This window comes from Gallinula chloropus (genome assembly GCF_964237585.1).
Source record: "Gallinula chloropus genome assembly, chromosome: 26".
In the NCBI taxonomy this organism is placed as follows: Eukaryota; Metazoa; Chordata; class Aves; order Gruiformes; family Rallidae; genus Gallinula; species Gallinula chloropus.
Genome location: NC_140111.1, coordinates 2,198,429 through 2,219,435, shown reverse-complemented (window position 1 = coordinate 2,219,435; position 21,007 = coordinate 2,198,429). Strand labels below are relative to the sequence as shown.

The window sequence follows — 21,007 nt, the reverse complement described above, 5'->3', positions numbered from 1 at the left end:
GGGAGGTGCCTGGAAGGGCACTGGGAGGTTTTTGGGATGCAGAGCGCTGGGAGCCTGAAGTGGGAAACGTGAGTGATTGTGAGAGAGAGAAGGGGATGCTCAGTGGTCGCAGGTGCTTAGGATGGGAGGTGGTCCTGCCCCCTGGGGATGGGGTGAGGCGCATCCACATCACCCAGGAGATCAGCAGCATGGACACCCAGCTTCGAGCTGGTGTCAGGTCTGGACTGCAGTGTGGGGATCAGGCTGGGATCTGGGACTCAGGCCCAGCTGAACCGCCCCATCCTGCACCAGGCTCCGGATAAATAGTGGGAGCAGCACACTGCCACATCCAGAGAAGCAGACAGGGCTTGGGGTACCCATCGCAGCTCTCTGCTGACCTCTTCCCTCTCCCCTTCCAGACCAGGAGCTCCCGACACTCCCAGGGCTCCCAGCCTGGCTTGGCCGATCAAGCCAAACTCTCCTTCGCCTCGGCCGAGTCCCTGGAAACCATGTCGGAAGCGGAGCTTCCCCTGGGCTTCAACAGGATGAACCGCTTCCGGCAGAGCCTGCCCCTGTCCCGCTCCACCAGCCAGACCAAGCTGCGATCTCCAGGTATCCTCAGGGCTCAGCATCCCACCGGGATGGGCTCTGGGTGGGAGATGGGTTTGTACCTCCCCAAATAACCCTGGGAGGAGCGGGAGGTGCTGCGTGGCAGGGGGGCTGAGGTGGACTAAGATGCCTTCAGCCTCGGTGCTCCAGGGTGAGGGTGGGTGGTGGGGAGGTCCCCAAGCAGGGCAAAGCTGTGGCCTCAGCACGTCTTTAGGATCACATGGAGGAGGGGCATAGGGCACACCTCACCCTCTTCCTGCTCCCTCTGCTTCCAGGGGTCCTTTTCCTGCAGTTCGGGGACGAGACGAGGCGCGTCCACATCACCCACGAGATCAGCAGCATGGACACCCTGCACGCCCTCATCGTCCACATGTTCCCCCAGAAGCTGACCATGGGGATGCTGAAGTCTCCCAACACGGCCATCCTCATCAAGGATGAGTCCCGCAACGTCTTCTACGAGCTGGAGGACGTCCGGTGAGGATGGGGTGGGTGGTAGATGCTCAGAAATCCACCACAGGTTGTTTTTCCCTTTATTTAAGGGGGCCACAAATGAGGAAATGGGTGGGATGAGAGCTGAAGGGTGGGGGGGTGGGTGCAGTCGGGTGGCTGGGGGGTTCAGGGGATGCCTGCTGGGGATGCTCACTGCCCCGCATCTCCTTTCAGTGACATCCAGGACCGAAGCATCATCAAAATCTATCGGAAAGAGCCCCTCTATGCCTCGTTCCCAGCCTCCCACATCACCAACGGCGACCTGAGGGTAAGAGGGGATGGTGTTGGCGGGGAGGAGGGGGGGAACCTACAGTGTGTGCGCACCTGGGGGGGCTGGGACCAGTAAAGACAGAAAGCAACGGGGATGGGAAGAGCAACGGGAAGGGAAATGGGGATGGGAAGGGGAACAGGGATGGAAAGGGTAAGGGGGATGGGAAGGGGAACGGCGTGTGTTTGTGGAAGAAGTAATGACTGCAATTCGTCTTGCCCGTTGTTAAGTGTTACTTTATGAGAATGGATGTTTGGGGCCTGACAGCAGGGTAATAAACTAGATAATTAGGGGATTCATCAGGATAAATCATCCCACTTCTGGATGGGAAGGAGGGAGCTGCCGTTGGCCAAGGCCAGGTGACGGCGCGGGAGCCGCAGGTCTGGGTGCTGGGAGGGTCCCAGAGCAAGGGCAGGGTCCAGCCCGCAGGGACCCGGTGCTGATGCCCCTGCCCCTTTCTGCAGAGGGAGATGGTCTACACCTCCAGGGAGTCCTCTCCCACCCGCCGGCTGAACAACATGTCCCCGGCATCCCACCTGGCCTCCAGCTCCCCTCCGCCGGTGCTCCAGTCCTCCTCCCCATCCCGCTCCCGCATGTCCTACAGCGGGGGCCGCCCGCCCTCCTACGCCGGCAGCCCCGTCCATCACGGCGAGCGTCTCTCCAACCTGCCTCCTGCCCAGGGGGTCTCACCCAGCCCCAGCGCCATCCTGGAACGCCGGGATGTGAAGCCGGATGAGGACCTGGCCGGGAAGAACGTGGTGCTGGTGAAGAACGAGGGGCTTTACGCCGATCCCTACGGCATGGTGCACGAGGGCCGGCTCAGCATCACCTCCACCCAGTCCCTGGCGGGCATGGGGGACCCTTTTGGCTACTCGGGGGGGCTGTACAAGCGGGGCTCGGTTCGCTCCCTCAGCACCTACTCGGCGGCCGCGCTGCAGACGGAGCTGGAGGACAGCCTCTACAAGCCCAACGCACCCATCTACAGCGACACGTATGGGCCGGGCTTGGGGTTCCGCATGCCCCCCTCCTCCCCACAGAAGATGGCTGATGGCCGGCTGGTGGACGTGCAGCCAGGGCAGAGCCCGCACAGCCCCTACTCGGGACCCCCCAGCCGCTCCTCGCCCGTCCGTCAGTCCTTCCGCAAGGACTCCTGCTCCTCTGTCTTCATGGAAAGCCCCGTCAACAAGCCACGTAACCCCAGCTCCTCCGGCCCCCCGGAGCTGTTTCCCGGTCCCAGCGATCGCCCACTCTCGGGGTTCAGCTCCCCTGGACCAGCCAAGGACACGGAAACCAGGTGAGATGGGGTGCGTGAGACCCCCTGTTCCCCATGGAGAGGAGCTGTTGCTGCTGGGGTGGTTTCTATTAGCATGGCTGGGGAGGTAGAGGAAGGGTGGAGGGAGGGTGGAGGGAGGGTGGAGGAAGACAAAGGTGTGGCAGAGGCACCAGGATGGGTCTGGAAGCACCAGGGCTGAGGGGAGCGACTGGGGGTCGCTGGAAGCATGAAGAGAGAGGGAACGAAGGAGCTGGTGACCCCAGCGCTGCTGTCACCCTGATGTCCCTCCCTGGATGTGCACACAGTGGGTGGGTGTGGGAGGAACCAGGGCCTGGCTGAGGGTGTGGGCAGAGCTGGAGCCAGGTCCTCACTCAGCCCTTCCCCTGGCAGGGAGCGGATGGAGGCGATGGAGAAGCAGATCGCCAGCCTGACGGGGCTGGTGCAAAGCGCGCTGCTCCGCGGCTCCGAGGCCGAGACCCCCAGGTGAGGAGCTGGGGGGGGAGAGGGGGACACACAGACATGGGGGGATCTGCTGTGGGGAGGGGGATGCCACTGGTGGGGCTGTTTGCTGCTGAGGCTGGGAGCTCCTGGCCCCCTCCTGGGGACCACCAGTCTGGATGGAGGTGCTGGGTCCGACCTCATTCTTCTCCCTTTCCCTGCAGCGAGAAGACAGAAGCCACCAATGGTGGGACCCCCCCATCAGCGTGTAAGTGATGGAGAGCCAGACCCCCACCCTACAGGCACCCACCCCCCACTTCTGCCCACATCTCTTAGGAGTCCCAGGGTGGGTGCAGGAGCAGGAGCTCTGCAGCCCTCACCCCATGTTAGTAACCGGCTGGACCCCCCCCCGCCCCATTCCACTAAGGAGCTGCTGCAGAGTGGCTTCTCCTTGGAACCAGTGGGTGAGGGGAGTCTGTAGACCACCCAGAGCTGCCACACCGGGGCACACAGTGGGGAAACGGTGGGTTTCCCTGGAAGAGCAAAGGAGCGGGGTCTGCTCCCCCTCCACCCCCTCAGCATCCTCTGCTCCCTCCCCACAGCAACCAGCCGCAGCGGCATGGGGACACCGGTGCCTGCGCCACCGCCACCTTCGGTCACCAGCACGCCGGCGGGGCAGCCCACTGCCATCACCCGGTTGCACATGCAGCTGCACCTCCACGACCTGCAGCAGAACGCCAGCGACCTCCGCAACCAGCTGCAGCAGCTCAAAAAGCTGCAGGTGGGTACCGGCTGTGAGGAACGGGGAGTGGGTAGGACCCCCAGCGCAGCTCTTATTGGGCCGGCATCAACTGGGGAGCAGGAAAATCCCTCTTCCCTGCTGGTTTTGCATGGGGCTGGGTTTGGGAAGGTGAAGGGATCCCTCCTCGGAGCTGTGCGCCCAGCCCTGCACCCACACAGGTCCCTCTCATGGTGGGGGGTGGGATCTTACCCAGGTTGAACCCCTCCCATCCTCCCCATCCCTATAGCTGCAGAACCAGGAGACAGTGAAGACGATGCTGCGCCGGACGGAGACGGAGATCAGCGTGCGGGTGACGGACACTATGCGCAAGCACGAGGACCCCCTGCAGCGCCAGCGCAGCTTGGTGGAGGAGGAGCGGCTCCGCTACCTCAACGAGGAGGAGCTCATCACCCAGCAGCTCAAGTGAGCCAGGGCTGGTGGCAGGGAGGGGAAGGGGAGGGGGGAGTATCTGAACTCTGACTTCCACCCTGCTTGGGTGTCAATCAGCAGCTCTGCACGGTGCCAGGATACAGCTTTGACTGTGTGCCCAGCGCTGAGGGGTGCCAAACCCCTGCCAGGCTGGTCACCCCCAGGGGTTTCCAGCATCCTGGAGCGGCTGTGACACCCCTGCCCTGCCTCTGTGCTCATAGTGACCTGGAGAAGTCAGTGGAGAAGATCCAGAAGGATTTGGCCCACAACCACCGGCTCATCCCAGTGCAGGAGCTGGAGGAGAAGGCTGTGGTGCTCAAGCAGCTGGGAGAGACGCTGACAGACCTCAAGGGTGAGGAGGCTGATGGGGCTGGGGCTGGGTGGTGAGTGGAGCCTCACCTGCATCTCCCTGCTCCATCCTCGCGTGTGGGATGCTCCGGGTTGCCTCTGGGTTTGTGTGTTTGTGGCTGCAGGGGTGTTTTCCTGCATCCCCAGGGCTGGTACCCTGCTGCTCCTCAGCACTGGGTGTGTCCTGCAGACTTTGGGCTGCTGCAGGGGTGAGGGCTGCACCCCATGCTCCTGCTCTGTGCCCCCAGTTGCTCTATTAACCATCCAAAGGACTCTGCCTGAGCTCCCCCAGCAGCTCTTGGCTGTTCAGACCTGGTGCCAGTCCCTGTCCCACAGGAATGTGCTGTCACCCACACTCGTGTGTCCTGCAGCCTCCCATCCCTTGACCTTCCCCATCCCCAGGCTGTCCCCATCCTGCCTTTCACAAGCCCTCAATTCAGAGTGACAGAGCTCCTGCCTACCAGCCCCAAGGCAGAGGGTAAATGCTGATTCAGCAGCGGTCACAGTGAGAAGGGGGGGCCACGGGCAGCCAGGAGGGAGGCTGGGGATGCACAGGGCAGAGGTAGGAGCAGCTCTGCTTTCCCACAGCCCTTCCCTAAAGCCGGGCTGGTGCTGAGCAGCCGGGATGGTGAACAGAGCACTGGGCAGGGAGCCCAGAGCAACCTGCTCCGTGTCAGCCCCCACCACCAACCCCCAGCTCCAGGGCAGAGGTTGGTCCCCATGGATACGTAGGGGGGGCACCATCAGGAGCCCAGACTGGTGCCTGTGGGTGGATGGAGGAGGGTTGATGGGCACAGCAGGAGAAGCACCAGCCTGGACTCCCCAGGGTTCATCCCACATCACCAGTACCACAGCCATGGTGGTTTGGGTAGGCGTGGGGTACCCTCACCCTGGTGACACCCCCTCCACCCACCCCCAAAACTCTCTCCCACCCCAGCCCAGTTCCCCAGCCTGCAGAGCAAGATGCGGGTGGTGCTGCGGGTGGAGGTGGAAGCCGTCAAGTTCCTCAAAGAGGAGCCCAACCGCCTGGACGGGCTGCTCAAGCGCTGCAAGACCGTGACGGACACCCTGGCCCAGATCCGCAGGTGAGCACCGAGCCCTCACCCTGGCCCAGATCCCCAGGTGAGCACCGAGCCCTCACCCTGGCCCCTTTGAGCACCTCACAGGGGATGCAGCCGGTCCCTTCGTTCGCCCCAGTGCCCCCGTCCCGTGTGTGTATCGGTGCCCACTCTGTGTTTGAGATGCCAATCCCAAGGGTTGTGGAAAAAAGTCTCATTCTTCTGCTGAGGTACCTAAAACCCCCCACGGATCCCTCCTGGTGGGAGCCCCTCTTCCCAAAAGGACTTCTCCTTACCTCCTCAACATGAGTGTATACCCCAATAGAAAGGCAGCCCTCGGTGTGACCCTTTCCTGAGGAGCTGGAAAACGTTCTGCTGGAGGGAAGGAAAAGGAAACTTCCCTTCCAGAGCCAGTGGGAGGCTGAGCCCACCTGCCTCTTCCCATTACCAGACCCCCTGAGCTCGTTGCCAGCCTGGATTTCTATGGCAATGAGCCCATGTGATGGTGCCATGGCTGAATCTACCTGTCATTCCCTGGCCCTGAGAACCCCTGAGGGGCTTTTGAGCAGGTCTGACAGAGGGGCAGGATTTGGAGGGACCCAATTCCCTGTGAGGTCCCTGAAAACAGCCATCCAGGGAGAGGAGTTTGTCCGTGTGCTCCCTGAGGGGCTCCAACCTCTTCTTAGAGAGTGTAAACCTTCAGCCATGGGATGTGGAGTTACAGGAGGACAAGGTGTTTTTGTGGCGTGGTTCAGAGAGGGTGCAGGAACACCCTTCCCTGACCCAGCACCATCGCTGTGTCCCTGGCAGGCAAGTGGACGAGGGTGTGTGGACATCCCCCAGCAACCTCAGCCAGTCCCCCAAGAAGGTGGCCCCTGAGACAGACTTCAGCAAAGGGTTGGATTTGGAGATGCCCACCAGCCCCCCCGTGAGCCTCCATCACCTGACGGCTGTCACCGAGACCCTGGGCATGCCCAGCTTTGGGCACAGCCCCCCCCAAACCCAGACCCACCCCTCCAAGAGCAATAACCCTTCCCGAGCTCCGGAGATGGTACCTGCCAAGACCCAGACGGGCCCAGAGACCCCCAGCAAGAAGAGTGCAGACAAAGCTGTATCCGTGGAGGTGAGAGCCTGGGGTGGGCACCTCAGCTGGTGTGTGTGTGTGGGGGTCTTCTAGAGGGTCTATCCCAGTTGAAACTGGGAACAGGAACTGGGTCCATCCTCCTCCTTGTGGGGTTTGTAGCCGATGGGGTGTCTGGAGGGTGGGGAGCCCCAGGTGATGCAGCCTTGGGAACACCCCCAATTCCACATTGAGGGAGGAGAGGGGTGTGCAGCTTGATGAAGGGGACGATGCTGCCCTGTTAATACCCCCGTAGACTCCTCCCAGGCTGAGCAGCAGGTTGGGGGGATGCAGCAGCAGGGCTGTGGGTCGCATCCTGCCTGGAAGGGTGGGAGAAGGTGCAAGGGGCTCAGTGTGCTGCCCACAGGCTGCTGAGCGGGACTGGGAGGAGAAGCGGGCGGCGCTGACCCAGTACAGCGCCAAGGACATCAACCGGCTCCTGGAAGAGACGCAGGCTGAGCTGATGAAGGCCATTCCCGACCTGGAGTTCGCTGCCAAGCACAAGCAAGGTGCCGGCAGCAGCAGCACCGCCTCCACACCAGAGCACAAACCCTCCAAGCCGCAGCATGCGCCCAAGTCGGGGGGCAAAGGGGACCCCAACGGCCGCAGGGGCTCAGGTAGGTTCCACCTCTGGATCCCGGGGCTGGGGGTGCCTGATGCTGCCTGTGCCATCGCCGGGGGGTCACCCTGGGCTGAGCCGGGGTACCCCAAAAGGGAGGTTTGTGCCTGGGGTGATGTATTAGAGGGGCAGGGAAAGGTCTGGGTGCCCTCACAGTATCGTTTGTGCCCAGACGAACTGACGGTGCCACGATACCGGACCGAGAAACCTTCCAAATCGCCTCCGCCTCCTCCTCCTCGCCGGAGCTTCCCCTCATCCCACGGGCTGACCACAACCCGCAGCGGCGAAGTCATCGTCACCAGCAAGAAGGAGCCTGGTTTTATGAAGGTAGGGAGCAGGGGGGCCGTGGCGTGGCTGCTGAGCCCGTGGGTCACCGTCGGCAAGACCAGCCCAGGCTCCTGGTACCTCCTCACCCCTCACTGCCCTGCTCCCCCCTTGCAGAAAGCTGAGTCGGAGGAGCTGGAGACCCAGAAGCCCCAGGTGAAGCTGAGACGGACGGTGTCAGAGGTGGTCAGGCCGGCGTCCACCCCTCCCATCATCGCCTCTGCCATCAAAGACGACGATGACGAGGACCGCATCATTGCGGAGCTGGAGGTGAGCGCGGGAGGGGCTGCGGGGTGCCCCAGCTCACCCGCACTGGAGGCGATGCCCACACTGACAGCGTGGCTATGCCCAGCTCGGGGCACCTATGGAGAACACCTTGGGATCAGGTCCAGAAACACCTTGGGATTGGGGCCAGGGAATGGCATCCTGAGTCCTGGCAGGATGCCGCAGGGATGGACAGCGCGGAGCAGGTGCACCCTGCTGGATCCCTCGCTGGGTCCAGGTGCCGTGTGCCTGGTTCACTGTGTCTCTTTGGTCAGACTCATTTGGTTTTTAACTCCATTTTTTGGGGGTTCACTGGGGTTTGTGCACAGGGTGCCCTGCAGAGATCCCACTTGAGATGCCGTCCTGATGCTCTGAACACCCCAGGCTGGCTGTGCCCTATGACCTCCCCTGTTTGCTGCAGTCGAGGTGCCTGAGTGGGTTGTGGATGGTTTTCCCTGGCTGGATTTGCCCCAGGGAGGCAGGGACCTCGGCAACGCTGCAAGCAGGGACCCCAGAGACAGGGCAGGACCCCTGCTTCAGGCAGGGACACTGGCAGTGCCACAGGCAGGGACCCCAGGGATGCCAGCAGCAGAGGAATGGCATCGCCTCGGTGGCTGATGAGAACAGCCCACGTTTCACTCACTGAGACCCAGTCCTGGCTTGGCCCCGGCAGCATCCCCGCAATCCCGGGGCTGCGTGTCCAGCATCCTCCAGCCTCCCCGCTCCAACCGGCCTGTTTGACTCCCCAGGTGTTTCAGAGAAGCTCTGCCTCCCCTTTCCTCCCCAAGCTCCGCCACGACGCGCTCGCGGCTGCCGTCTCCCCTGGGCTCGCAGACTTGTGGCCCAACGGAGCCTCCGTGGCAGCCGAAGGATGGAAGGTAACAGCTCGCTCCGAGCGACGATCCCTTCCGCTGACGGGCTGCACTTTAACCACCTCCTCTCCCACCTCTTTAACTCACTTCTGCTTCTTCCTCCGACTTAACAAACTAATAACGGCTTCTCTCCACTCCCCTGCTCACCGCCGCAGCGGGCACGGCACCGGGGGCGGCACGGGACCCAGCACTAACCCACGCAGCAGCGGCATGGGGCTGCTGTGATTCCCATGAGGATGGGAGGAAGGAAGGGGCCACCCCCAGCACCACACTGGGCAGGGCATGGGGAGGCTCTCACACCACGCTGGGTGACTTGCCACCACCCGGGGAGGGTGTCACTGGCCGGGGGCTGTGGTGGGTGGTGCATGTAGGGATGCTGCTCCACGTGCATGAGGAGGGTGGAATGGGAAAGGCTGGACCAGAGGCCAGAGGCTGCTGGGACCTGCTTGGGCTTGGTCCTATCACCCCTCCTGGCTGCTGGGATGCTGAGCGGGATGGCTCAGCCCCACTCCCTCACAGCCTGCCTGCCTTCCTCCCTGCCCTGGGATCCCAGCTGGAGAGCAGGGGGAAGGAAAGGTGACTGGAGAGAACATGAGGTGGAGCAGAGAATGCTTAGGGATGCAGAATGGGGGGACAGAGAGGGGCAGAGGGAGTGCTGCTGAACCCCTCATTGGAAAGCAGCCTCATCCAGGGCAGCTCAGCTGTTGGTGGGGATCTGGGTACGTTTTGAGGGTCCCTCCCCTCACCTGGAAGACTCAGCAGCATCCCCTGTCCCTGTGGGCAAGGACCCCTCTCTCCTGAGCTCGGACAGGTCCAGCTCCGCACTCATCTCTTCTTCCTTCTCCGCCCTGGGGTGCGATTCAGACACCCCCAGTGAGACCTGCTGTGACAGGGCACATGTCCCTGCTGCCCACCCTGTGCCACCCAGCTGCACAGTGTAACTGCTGCATTTCCCAGCTCTGCCAGGAGGCCACGGTGCTGGTCGCAGCCGCCCTGCCCATGGGTGCAGCTGGGTGCCTCTTCTGCCAGAGCATCTCTCCAGCTCCCCTTCCCTCGCCTCTGGCTCTTGTCCCCTGGGCATCGCACGGCTCGTTGCATCTCCCTAGGGACAGGAACACAGAAAGGACAGCCTTTCCTAGGTGACTTCTTGCTCCTCAGGGTTTTAAAGGTCTGCTGCCGCTTGGCAGCTCATTTGCTGGTCACCCCAGGGAGCCACGGTGTCCTGTGGGGCTGAGCTGTGCCCTCACACCAGTGCCGTGCCAGTTTATACCAGTTTATAGGAGAAACCTGAGCGACACCGTGGCAGTCGGGTTTCCAAAGGCATTTGAGAGGTGCAACAGCACCTACTCACTTCTGCTGACAACTCCAGGCAAAGTATTGCCCAAAATCGCTGTCCCAGGTTGCCTTAAGCACGGTGGAAAAACCAGTCCCTGCCCAGTGGGTACTGGTGGAGCTGGGCAGGAGGGAGCTGAGCGCTCTCTGGCCAGTGTCCCCTCGGTTGGGCACTAGGGGACCCGAGCAGTGTGTGCAGACACAGCATCCTTCCCGGTAGCTCCCGGCTCCCTCCCACCGCTCTCCCCTGGCTCTTAATCTGTCTGAATTCTCTACCTAGGAGCCGCTGGCCCTGGCAGCCCCGGGGAGCAGAGCTTTCTCCCTCCCGCAGATTGTGCTCACCGAGTGGGTGTCTGAACCACCATCCCCTGAAGCCGAACCGGAGGCGCGGGTGGAAACGGGCTGCTCGGAGCACGGGCTCCCGGCCGGCACCGGAGGAGCAGGAGGGGGTCTCACACCCCAGGGGGGAAGGAAGTGCCGTGCGTCTCCTGGCATCTCCAAAAAGTCTCTGTCCATACGTGGGTACCCCCCAGCCTCAGCCCCTGCAGCCCGGGGCTGTGCCCATGCAGCTGTGGAGACGTGGAGGTTCCCTCTGGCACCCGGCACGGTCCCGTCTCTCCCAAAGCACAAACTGAGCCGTCCCATGGGGCAGAGAGGAGGGAACGCTGCTCTGGGTGCTGCTGGCCGGCAAGAAGGCAGCAGCAAGACTTCCCAGCCAGGTCCCTTGGCTCCAGAGCATCCTCGTCACTGGGGAGATGCCACGGGCCCTGGAGCTGGTGAGGCAGTGCCCCCCTCCACTGGCACAGGTGGCAGAGGGTCTGGTGGTGTCCCCCGGCTTCCTGGTGATGGGGACCCCCAAGGAGGAGCCAGGCAGAGTGTGTGGGAGGCATCGCTCCCTCCCGGACCCTCTGCTGGGATTTGCAAACCTGCACGGAGGGAGGACAGCTCTCCAGCCCCAGTCTGCCCAGTGCCAAACCCCAGAGCTCCCCCAGGCAGGGATCCTGTCCCACGGGGAAGCCACCAGCCCCGGGCTGAGCATCCCTGGGAGCAGGTTGCTGCTTTCTCAAGGCCAAGCCATCGTGCAGCATCGCTGGGACAGGGTGGCCAGGCTCCTGCTGCTGGGGATGAAGGTGGCACAGAGGATGCCAGGGCAGGGGGGATGGCAGCAGAGGGGGTCTGCAAAGGACCGTTGTCCCCTCGCCGCTCCATGACTCAGCACAGCAGGGAGATCTGTGAAGGCACATACCAGAGGCTGGATAGCCTGGAAGAAACCATCCGTGAGCTGGAAATAACCATCAGTGAGATCAGCAGCCACCCCTCGGTTGAATTTGCCTCTCCTAATGACCGGCTCGGACAAGAGGGATCCAAGGATGCCAGCAAGGAGACCAGGGAAGGTCTGGGGGATCTCAAACACAGCACCTGTGACCACAGCACTGCTCTGGACCTCAGTCAGGCCAAGGATGATGCTCCTGGGAGTCCATCTCCAAGCAAGTCCAAGCCACTGCTGCTCCCCAAGCCGCAGCTGCCCCTCAACACGCCGCAGGTTTATTTTCTGTTCTCCCTCTTGCCGTGCTCTGCCCCGGGACTCACTCTGATGTCTCTCCTCCTCCACCTGCTCCCTCTCTGTGACTCTACCTCCAGGCAGAGCCAGGGTGGAAAACCCATCTCCTTCTCTTCCCCATCCCTTGAACGGGTTTGGGAAGCGCAGGCAAGCGGGAGCGAGACTGCGGGCAGCAGGGATGGCAGCGCGGAGACGGGTGGTGCAGGGTGGGTACCACCGACCACCCCTCGCTGGTGCCAGTGCTGCCTGGTGCCCATCCCATCCACTAGCACCGAATTAGACCCTGGATGAGCTGGCTGAGCTGATAGCCTCTGCCCTGGCAGGTTTTGGGGGCTGAGCACACTGCTCAATGGGCTGTGGGGCTGGCAAGGAGCATCCCGTGGGGCCAGCAAGGAGCATCCCATGGCTGGTGAGGGCTGGGTGTGCAGGATGAGGGAGCAGCACTCCTCATTTTGCTGATGGCTTTTCTAACGACTGGCAGTTGGAGCATGGCTGCGAGCAGCAGCAGCTGTTTCCCCTCATTAAATCCCTGAAGCCACCCAAATTGGTTTCTGTTGGAATCCACAGCAGCTGAATAGCTGGGAAAAGAAGGGAAGAGCCACCTTCAGCCGCTCTGACGTCAGCCTGCTCCTTTATTAACAGCCAGCACCGGGGGATAAATCTCCTGTTTCATTTGCAGCAATTATCTCAGCCCCCGGTTCTCAAGTGACGATGCCGCCGCCCCGTCGCGATGCTCTCGCTGGGTGAATGGGCTGGGAAGTGGGTGTAGCCGCAGATCCTCCTGTCCTCAGGTCCTGCTGTACCACTGGATCCTGGCACGCTACAAGCAGAGCTGTGGGAGGGGTGGATGCTGCAGCCGGGCGGCACGTGCACACAAAGCAAAGCCCCAGCACAGGGGTCGGCAGGAGGGGTGACACGGCTGGGGCTGCCTCAGTTGGTCCCCAAAGCAGAGTGGGAGAGGGCAGGATTCGGGGTGTATCTCCAGGATGCTGGGAGTGGGTTGTGAATGCTGAGATCCAGGTGCCTGCTTGTGCCTGGGAGGGTGCGATGCCGGGGGGGGGGGAACTGGATTTCCTTGTGCCCTGGGGTACCCCACATCCCCCCCGTGGGAGCACGAGGGTGGTAGGGCAGAGGTGGCACTGTGATACCTCACCGTCCCCCTCCTGCATGTCTCCAGGGCAGTGTCAGTGCTGCCAGCGTTGCTGCCTGCAGCCACTGGTCCAGCTGGGCATGGAGCAGGCAGGAGGCAGTAGTGATGGCCAGGAGAGCATCTGAGGTGCCCCAGGCAGTGTGTGTGGGACGCGTGGTGAGCCCACAGCCTGTGGCATTGCCGGGGCTCCAGTGTGGGCATCACTTTAGGGACCCTCAGGTACCACTTCCCTCCCTCGCTGCTGCTCTTGCCAGTCTTTGTGTCGCCGCCTGCGTGCAGGCAGCGAATAAAAACCTTCCCTCTGCCGCCGTTTCCACCTGGAACCTGCTTCTGCCTGTCGCCGTCTGTCCCTTCCTCTTGGCCACGCAGCCCTGCCTGGACAGGGATGCTCTCTCCTGCCCTCGGTCTCCCGGTGTTTGCTGTGTCTGCCCCTGACTCTCTTTGCGTTGCAGCCGCGGCCGTCGGTAAGTCCCGGCTGGTTTCCAAACCCACCAAAGCCCTGTCTGGTGAGGGCTCCTTTGGGTTGTGGAGCTGGTGGCCTTACCCTTGCCTGGCTTTGCCTCCCATGGGCAATCCACAGAGGGATGGCACGGGCATCACCGCAGGGATCCATCCGGCACTGCTCCAGGCACCTGACACCCAACGCTTGGCAGTACCCAGCTGCCGACGGTGCCGGTTGGGTGGGGGTTTCACCTGCTGGTTTTAACACCCTCCCCTCCTTTTCCTTCCCCAAATTCTCCATCCCGACAGAGCGGTGGCGTTTCCATCCCAGCCATGAAGGTGGTGAACCCGGCGTCCCGGCTGAAGCAGGGCCAGCAAGGCAGCCCCGACAAAAGCAAGCACATAAAGCAGCGGATGGAGTACATGCGGATCCAGGGCCAGCAGCAGGTAGCCTATCCCCAGCACCCTCCTGGCAGCACGGGGAGACACAGGCTGCCCATGCCCCCCTCGCTGCCCCGGACGGGGTGAGGGTGTGGGTGGTGGGCAGGGGGGACCCCGTGCCGGCTGCGCTTGGGGATCGGACTCTCTTGGTGCCTCTGTTCACCTTGGCTGAGCGTGGCAGGGATGGGGGTGTAGGGATGCAGTTGTTGGGGTGCAGGAGGGGCTCTCACACCCCTCCAACCCCCCCCCCCTCCCCCCAATCTGTGGTTTAGTAGCTGGCTGTGGGGGGTGGGGATGTGGCTGTGTGCTGAGAGGGTCAGCACCACCGTGGTGCAAGGAGGAAGCCAGAGTCACTTGTCCCCCAGCCCCGTGTGCCACCCTGAGGGACAGGGCTGAGCCCCAGCCTTGGTCCCTGCCCCGACGGACCCTGAGGCCCCCTGGCAGCACATTTTGGTCGCCATGATTGATGCTGCAGAGGTGTGTGCTTAGCATGAGGTTCTGAGGAGCTTCACCTGCCCGGGGTTGGGGCAGGCAGACCCATCTTCAGAGGTTTTGGAGAGCCAGGACCCTCCTTGCACCACGCTGAGTCCGTGGAAGCAGCTCATCCCGGGATGGGGGGGTGGTGTCACGGGGAGTGTGATGATACCCAGGTACCCCACAGCATGGGGAGAGGGTGAGGGGGCCACAGCAGCTGGAAGAGGAGCGCTTTGGGATGGGATGGCATGTGTACCCCACCCCCCCAGCCCATCTCCCACCCATCTCCTCTCCCTGGGGACCACTCCTGCTGTGGGCAGGGGGACTCACTCCCCTCTGCTCTCACTGACACCCGCCCCCCCCATGCTGGCAGTGGATCTCCAGCTTGCTCAGGCCACGGGCAAGGTAACCACAGCCAATCTCACACTCCCCCTTCACCTCTCCTGTCCCCCCCTCCCAGCTCTCCCCTCCCTCCTGCCCCTGCAATGGGCAGCAGCACCATGAGCAGGCTCACCCCATCCTTCCTCCCCACTCCCCAATCTGTGTCTCAATCCCCTTCCCTGGGCCCAACCTTAACGAACCACCCAATAAACCCCATTTTGCACGTTCTGATGGATCCCCAAACCTGGCAGATAAATGAAGGGGTTTTCTCACCTTCCTGAAGCTGGGGGGATGGGGGGGGAAATGGACAGACACTTAATGCAATTTGGGCATCTCTCTTGCACCCCCCCCAGCTCCTGTAAGAGGGGTCAGGCCCCCGTCCCGTCCCCCATTCAGTGGCTCCATTGCTGGGTTGGAGCTGTGGGGGTCCCAGGGCAGTGGTGGGACATCCCTGGGCAGGGTCCATCCTCCAGTTTGGGGTCTCCCTCCCAGCCACCCTCAGTACGTGTGGCTGTGTCTGGTTTTTCACACCCCTGCAGATTTAAGGGGGGTCCCTCTGCTGAAAGGAATGCCAACTGAAAGGAGCCTCAAGGGGCTGGGGAGAATGTCCTGGGACCCCCAGGGATGCCCCCACGTGCCCTTCCCCAGGGGCCACACCCCAGCATGGTGCTGGCTGTCGAATGCCACCGTGCTCCTCCTCACTCCCACCTTGGGGCACCCTTCGGTCTCCTGGCCCCTAGCACCCATGGGTGCCCTCACTGGGGTGCCCAGACCAGGACTTTTCCATGGCACTTTACTCCTTGCTGCCCACCCTGTGCAGGCTTTGACCATTCCCCTCCTGCCCCTCCACCCAGCAGCGGGGGTGAGGAGGGGCTGGAGGAGCCCTCTCCCCATTCCAGGAGGGTGGATGAGCATCCTTCCTCCCAGGCACCCCGTCTCCCTTCAGAGCAGCTTTTGCACGAGCAGGGTTGGGGTCACGTCGCTGCGGTGGGCGCAGCGGGATGGGGTGGGGACTGTCACCCCTCGGAGGAGCCCGGGGTCGGCGTGGGGGTGCCGAGGCTCTGTCCTGCCCGGCTCAACAGCACCTCCACCACAACCCCAGCGCCGGTCTAACGCTGCACCTTCTTGTCCCCCCTCCCGCCTTTCTCCCCTCTCCCTTCCACCCACCCGCCTCTGTGTGTGCCTGTCTGTCCACGTGTCCGTCTGTCTCTCGCCTCGCTCGTCTCTCTCCTCCTCCTCCTCCTCCTCCTCTCGGGGACGTCCCCTTCCCATCCAGTAACGCGTGGGACCGGCTCATCTCGTGCTCTGTTTGTGGTGGACCTTTTCCAGCTGCTTGACCTCAGGCCTAACTCAATGCTGCTTCTGAACAAAGTCCTGTTTGGTTCTTGGATGGTTTTTTTTCCCCCCCTGTTTTTCCTTTGCCTCTTTCTTTCTTTGTTTTAATTTTTCTTTTCCCTCTTTTCCTTCCTTTCGCCTTTTTATTTGTAAGAAACTGTTTGACTCTCCTCCCCTTTTCTCCTCCTTCTCCTCCCTCCTCCTTGAATCTTGCTTTTCTTTCTAGGCCGCTAGACCATCTAAAGAGGCTAGTGAGACTTCTTCCCCCACGGTCTCAGAAAAACCCGCATCTGGCAGAACATCCATCCCCGTATTGACTTCCTTTGGGGCAAGGAACTCCTCCATCTCATTCTGAGCATCCTTGCCAGCTCCACCCAACCGCTCTCCTGCTCCTGGGGCTTCTCTCTTCCTTGGGCTCCTCCTCCCTGGGACTTGTCTTCTTGAGGCACCTGGAGGGATCGCCACCCCGTCCCTCTCGTTCTGTTTTGGTTTGGTTTTGGGTTGGTTTTTTTCCTCTCCCTGGTTTTTCTTTCTCAATGTCTTTTGCTCCGGTGTGGCCGACCTCGTGTCTCGCCTCTGCTCCGCCACGGCCCGACTTCTGTCTCCCATCTCGCTCTGCAATGGCCAACCAGCCACTTTCTGTTTCTCTTTCTCTCTACTTTCTCCTCCCCCCCTCCCCCTCCTACTTCTTTTATTCTTTTCTTTTCCCCTTTGGGACGCTGCTGGTTTGGTTTATTCCCCCCTCCCTCTCCCACCCTGCCGTTTGCTGTTTATTTAAGAGCTCTCCGAGCTTCACTCCACCAGTTCCACCAGCTTCCAGCAAGGAGGACGCCGGGCAGCGCCCAACCCCGCTGCCTGGGGGGACAGCACCCATCCCACCACGGAAAGGTGGGAGACAGCGGCTGCTGAAGACGTCCTGTACGTCCCCCCCGACCTCTCCACTCGCCCCCCTGCCGCCCTCCAGCATCCCAGCAGCAGCGATGCCAACGCAGCGGGAGGAGAGGATGCTGGGCTCTGCGGCCAGGCTGCGGCTGCGGCGGGTGATGGGTAACGCCGGGCTGTGCCCCTCGGTGCCATCCCGAGGGGGTGTCACTGTCACCGGCTGCCCACCAGCCACCAGCTCTTCCCGGGGATGGGGAGCGGTGGGGGGGGTTGGGGAGGAAGGAGCTGGGAGCGGCACCTCGGGGTGCCCAGATGTGCCGGAGGGGGTGAAGAGGAGGGTGTCGGTTTGGGTGGGGTGGGAACGGGGTGAGTCGGGCTGCCCGTTGCCCTGTTTGTAACGTAGCACTTTACAAAGTCTCCTGGGGCTGGGGGCTGCTGTGATGCTCCAGGGGGAGGGTCTGACTGTGTGGAAACACCCTCCTGGACCTCTGTCCCCACCCTGAGCACCCTTGGGGGCGAGCAGCCTGGATGACATGTCCCCAGACCCCCCCAACTCCACCTGAGGTGTTGGATGGGACCCCCCACCACGCCGGTTCACACCCTTCCCCAGGTGGGGAGCAGCCCCAACCCCACCAAACCTCGGGGACCTGGGCTGGGGAGGGTCCCCAGGGGTGTGTGTCCACCACCCATCAGCACAGCCGGGTGTGTGCATGGGGTGTGTGCACGTGTGTGTGTGTGTACATAGGTGTGCGCTGTGTCAATCACTCCTTTCATTGGCGAGTTCGTCCTTGGCTTTGGGTTGATATTTTTGGTTGGATTTTGGGTTTGGTTTTTTATTAATCTCAGTTTTTTTTCTTCTTTTCCTCTCCCCACTCCCCTCTTTTTTTGTATACCGGTCATTTTTGTACAGAAGAACGAGCCTTTTTTTGGAATAACAAAGAGGAAAAAAAAAAAACCACAAAAAAAAAGCCAAAAAAAAAAGGGAAAAAAGGTTAAAAAAAAGAAAAAAAAAAGAGAAAATACAAACCCATGATGCAATTTCTTTGGATTGCAAAAAGCAACTCTTTACATTTAAGTGAAGTGTCTTAACATTTTATATTGTTTTAAAAAATATATTTACATATTATATATATATAATATACGTAATATAAATATATATATATAAATATTTAAAGAAAAGGGGAAAAAAAAAAGAAAAAAAAGAAATAAATCTCTTCCCATCTGGGATCTTGGGGGGGTGGAACTGTGGAATTTCTTCCCTGGCTAGAGTAGAGCTCCTCGTGGTTTTCAGAGGGTCGGTTCTTTGCGGCTTCGTAACCCTCGTGCTGAGTCCGCATCCTCCCTCCAGCACCTTCCTTGTCCCGTCCCTGTTGCCCATCCCTCGCTGGAGCAGGGGGTTAAAAGGGGCCGGGTGCTCTCCTCTCCTTCTCCTCTCCTCCTCCTCCTCCTCTCCTTCTCCCTCTCCCTCTCCTTCTCCTCTCCCCCTCCTCCCCTCTCCCCCTCCCAGGGCTGCTGACCCCCGGCGGTGACATCCCGGGGGTCGGGACGGCACCCACTTCCCGGCAGCAATAGTAGTCACTCGATGAGGTGTTTGTTTTTTTAATTAATTTAATTTTTTTAGTTATTTTTCCTTGGTACCAAAGTGAAACACTGTAGCAAAGCCGCAGCTTCGTATGGCCGGGATGGGGGGGCTGTCCCCCTTCTCCCCCAGACACCCCCCTCGCCCCCCTGCTTCCACAGACACCCCCCCCACCCTGTCCTGGTGCTCCCGTGGGGCTGGATGTGCCACCCTCCATCCCCCTGGTAGCACGCTTGAGGTGGGGGGGGTGTCCCATTCCCTTCGCTGCAGCGCAGCTTTGCCCCTCCCAGGCATGGTGGGTGCCACCCCGCGGGACCCCCCCACCCCACAACCTCCAGACCAGGTGGGTGGTGATGGGTGATGGGGTGCCCAGCGCTGGGCAAAAAGGAGGAGGGTGCCCAGCGTTGGTTTGCACCCATTTCTCCCCCCCTACCCCCCCCTTCTCCACCCCCCCGCCCCAGTTCCCCTCTCCCCATCAGGCTGGTTTCTCTGTGAGCGTGTGTCTCTGCGTGCGTGTGCGTCCGTCTGTCCGTCCTTTCATGGCATCATGCAAACCGTCCGTGAGCAGAAGCAAAGAGGACAAAGAAACCAAGACAAAAACCCAGTTTTAACTGGGGGAAAAAAAAGAAAAGAAGTTAAAAAAAATTAAAAAGACCAAAAAAAGAGGAAAATGGTGCAAAAAAAACACTAAGGAAAAAATAAAGACCAACGTGCTGCCTGCATCGTGCATGTGTCGGAGGCGCCGCTGCATGAGCACCCCGCTTTACTCGTCTGGATGTTGCTTAAAAACAAAAAAGGCTAAGAGTTTTCAAAGGACAAATAAAAAAAGGGAAAAAATCATTAAAAAAAATAGGAGAAATAAAAAGGAAGAAGGAAAAATGGAGGAAAAAAGAAGGAAAAAAAGAAGGAAAAAAGGAGGGGAAAAAAGGAGAAAAAGGAGGAAAAAAAGGAGGAAAAAAAGGAGGAAAAAGGAGAAAAGAAGGAAAAAAGGAGAAAAGGAGAAAAAAGAAAAAAGGAGAAAAAAAGGAGAAAAAAGGAAAAAAAGGAGGAAAAATGGAGAAAAAAGGAAAAAAAGGAGGAAAAAAGGAGAAAAAAGGAAAAAAGGAGAAAAAAAGGAGAAAAAAGGAAAAAGGAGGAAAAGGAGGAAAAAAGGGAAAAAAGGAGGAAAAATGGAGAAAAAAGGAAAAAAAGGAGGAAAAAGAAGGAAAAAAGGAGAAAAAAGGAAAATGGGAGGAAAAAATGAGAAAAAAGGAAAAAGGAGGAGAAAAGGAGGAAAAAAAGGAGGAAAAATAAAAAAAGAAAAAAAAGAAAAAAATACTTTAAAACAAAGAAAAAAAAGAAGAAAAAAAAGACAAAATAATAAGAAAAAAAAAAAGGACTCCGAGTTCCTACTACTCTTTAGAGGCTGTGTTGGGGTTTCTACGCCGTCGTGTGTCTCTCTCTCCGCATGAATTTTTCTTGTGAACTGTTTTAAAAGAGGAAAAAAAAAAAAAAAGAAAATAAGTAAAAAGAAAAAAGAAAATAAAACAGGAATTTAAAAAAAATAATAATAATAAAATGAAATGAAAAGGCCTCGCACAGGGCGGAGGCGGGGTGGGGAGGGGGTGGGGGAGAGGGCTGGGGGGTTGGGAGCTGGGGGGGCTGGCCCCCTCCGCCGCCCCCGCCCTGTGCCCAGCGCTGTCCCTGTGTGGCTGTGGATGCCATGGGTAGTTGTGTGCGCACCGTGACCGTTGTGACTCGCAAACTCTGATGACAAAGGGTTGCTGTTTCCCTTTCTTTTCCCTCCAGTACTTTTCTTTTCTATCAGCGTGTCCGGCTTTAATAAAATTACTTTCTTTTTTTTTTTTTCTCCCCTCTAGAGCACTTTTTCCCCACCCCCTCCCCCCCCTCAGCCCCCCCCCCCCCCCTTGTCCCCCCAGTTTGGTCCCTTGGTGTGTCACTGGGTTCATGCTGGGGATGCAACATCCCGGCGTTGGTCCCACAGCCCCCAGGGAGGGGTTGGTGGGTGAGAAAGGGGGTGTGGGGGTGTCCCATCTCCTTCCTTCACCCCCCCCCCACCCCAAACAAATAAAAAATGGGAGAAATCCTTCCCCAGATGCTGCTGGCTTAGGGAAATGGGGAGAGGCTGTGTACCCCCCCAAACCATGGAAGCAATAATGGCAGGAAACCACCTCCTCGAATAACCAGTTTATTTCCAATATAGAGACTGGGAATGGAGGGAGAGGGGGCAGCATCCGAAGCAGGGAAGGAGGGGGGGGGGTGTTGGGGTTTTTTGGGGGGGTTTGGTGGGGTTTTGGTTCCATTGCAGGTTTGCATATACCGGCTCTGCAGCCGAGTTGTACAACACGCCAGGGGGGAGTGGAGGGGTTTGGGTGAGGGGAGGGGGGGGGCACATGCAGGAGGGTTTAAAAAGTCAACACTGGTCCAGCACATCCCCCCAGGGTGGGGGAGAGGGGGTGGGGGGGAGGTGGCCTTTCAGCTGAGCAAAACTTCTTAAAAAAATCCTTATAAATCCTTTGGAATATGTTACACAGGGAAGGGGGGGGGGATATTTACAGCT

General features: G+C 60.0%; 1 protein-coding gene across 1 annotated transcript in view; it reads left to right on the top strand.

The window, feature by feature from the left end:
* SRCIN1 (SRC kinase signaling inhibitor 1) overlaps window positions 1–16,341 on the top strand; it is a gene marked incomplete at both ends in the record, with an annotated part of 44,435 nt that extends 28,094 nt beyond the window's left edge. Inside the window, 18 exons of the mRNA XM_084275303.1 lie at window positions 399–591; window positions 864–1,062; window positions 1,252–1,345; window positions 1,810–2,639; window positions 3,009–3,101; window positions 3,281–3,324; window positions 3,659–3,837; window positions 4,085–4,260; window positions 4,488–4,618; window positions 5,552–5,699; window positions 6,483–6,795; window positions 7,160–7,409; window positions 7,584–7,738; window positions 7,853–8,005; window positions 8,749–8,877; window positions 10,484–11,746; window positions 13,665–13,802; window positions 16,213–16,341. Of these exons, the coding sequence (XP_084131429.1) occupies window positions 399–591; window positions 864–1,062; window positions 1,252–1,345; window positions 1,810–2,639; window positions 3,009–3,101; window positions 3,281–3,324; window positions 3,659–3,837; window positions 4,085–4,260; window positions 4,488–4,618; window positions 5,552–5,699; window positions 6,483–6,795; window positions 7,160–7,409; window positions 7,584–7,738; window positions 7,853–8,005; window positions 8,749–8,877; window positions 10,484–11,746; window positions 13,665–13,802; window positions 16,213–16,341 (4,617 nt within the window). The remainder of the gene's footprint in view (window positions 1–398; window positions 592–863; window positions 1,063–1,251; window positions 1,346–1,809; window positions 2,640–3,008; window positions 3,102–3,280; window positions 3,325–3,658; window positions 3,838–4,084; window positions 4,261–4,487; window positions 4,619–5,551; window positions 5,700–6,482; window positions 6,796–7,159; window positions 7,410–7,583; window positions 7,739–7,852; window positions 8,006–8,748; window positions 8,878–10,483; window positions 11,747–13,664; window positions 13,803–16,212) is intronic.
* Window positions 16,342–21,007: the final 4,666 nt, after the last annotated feature.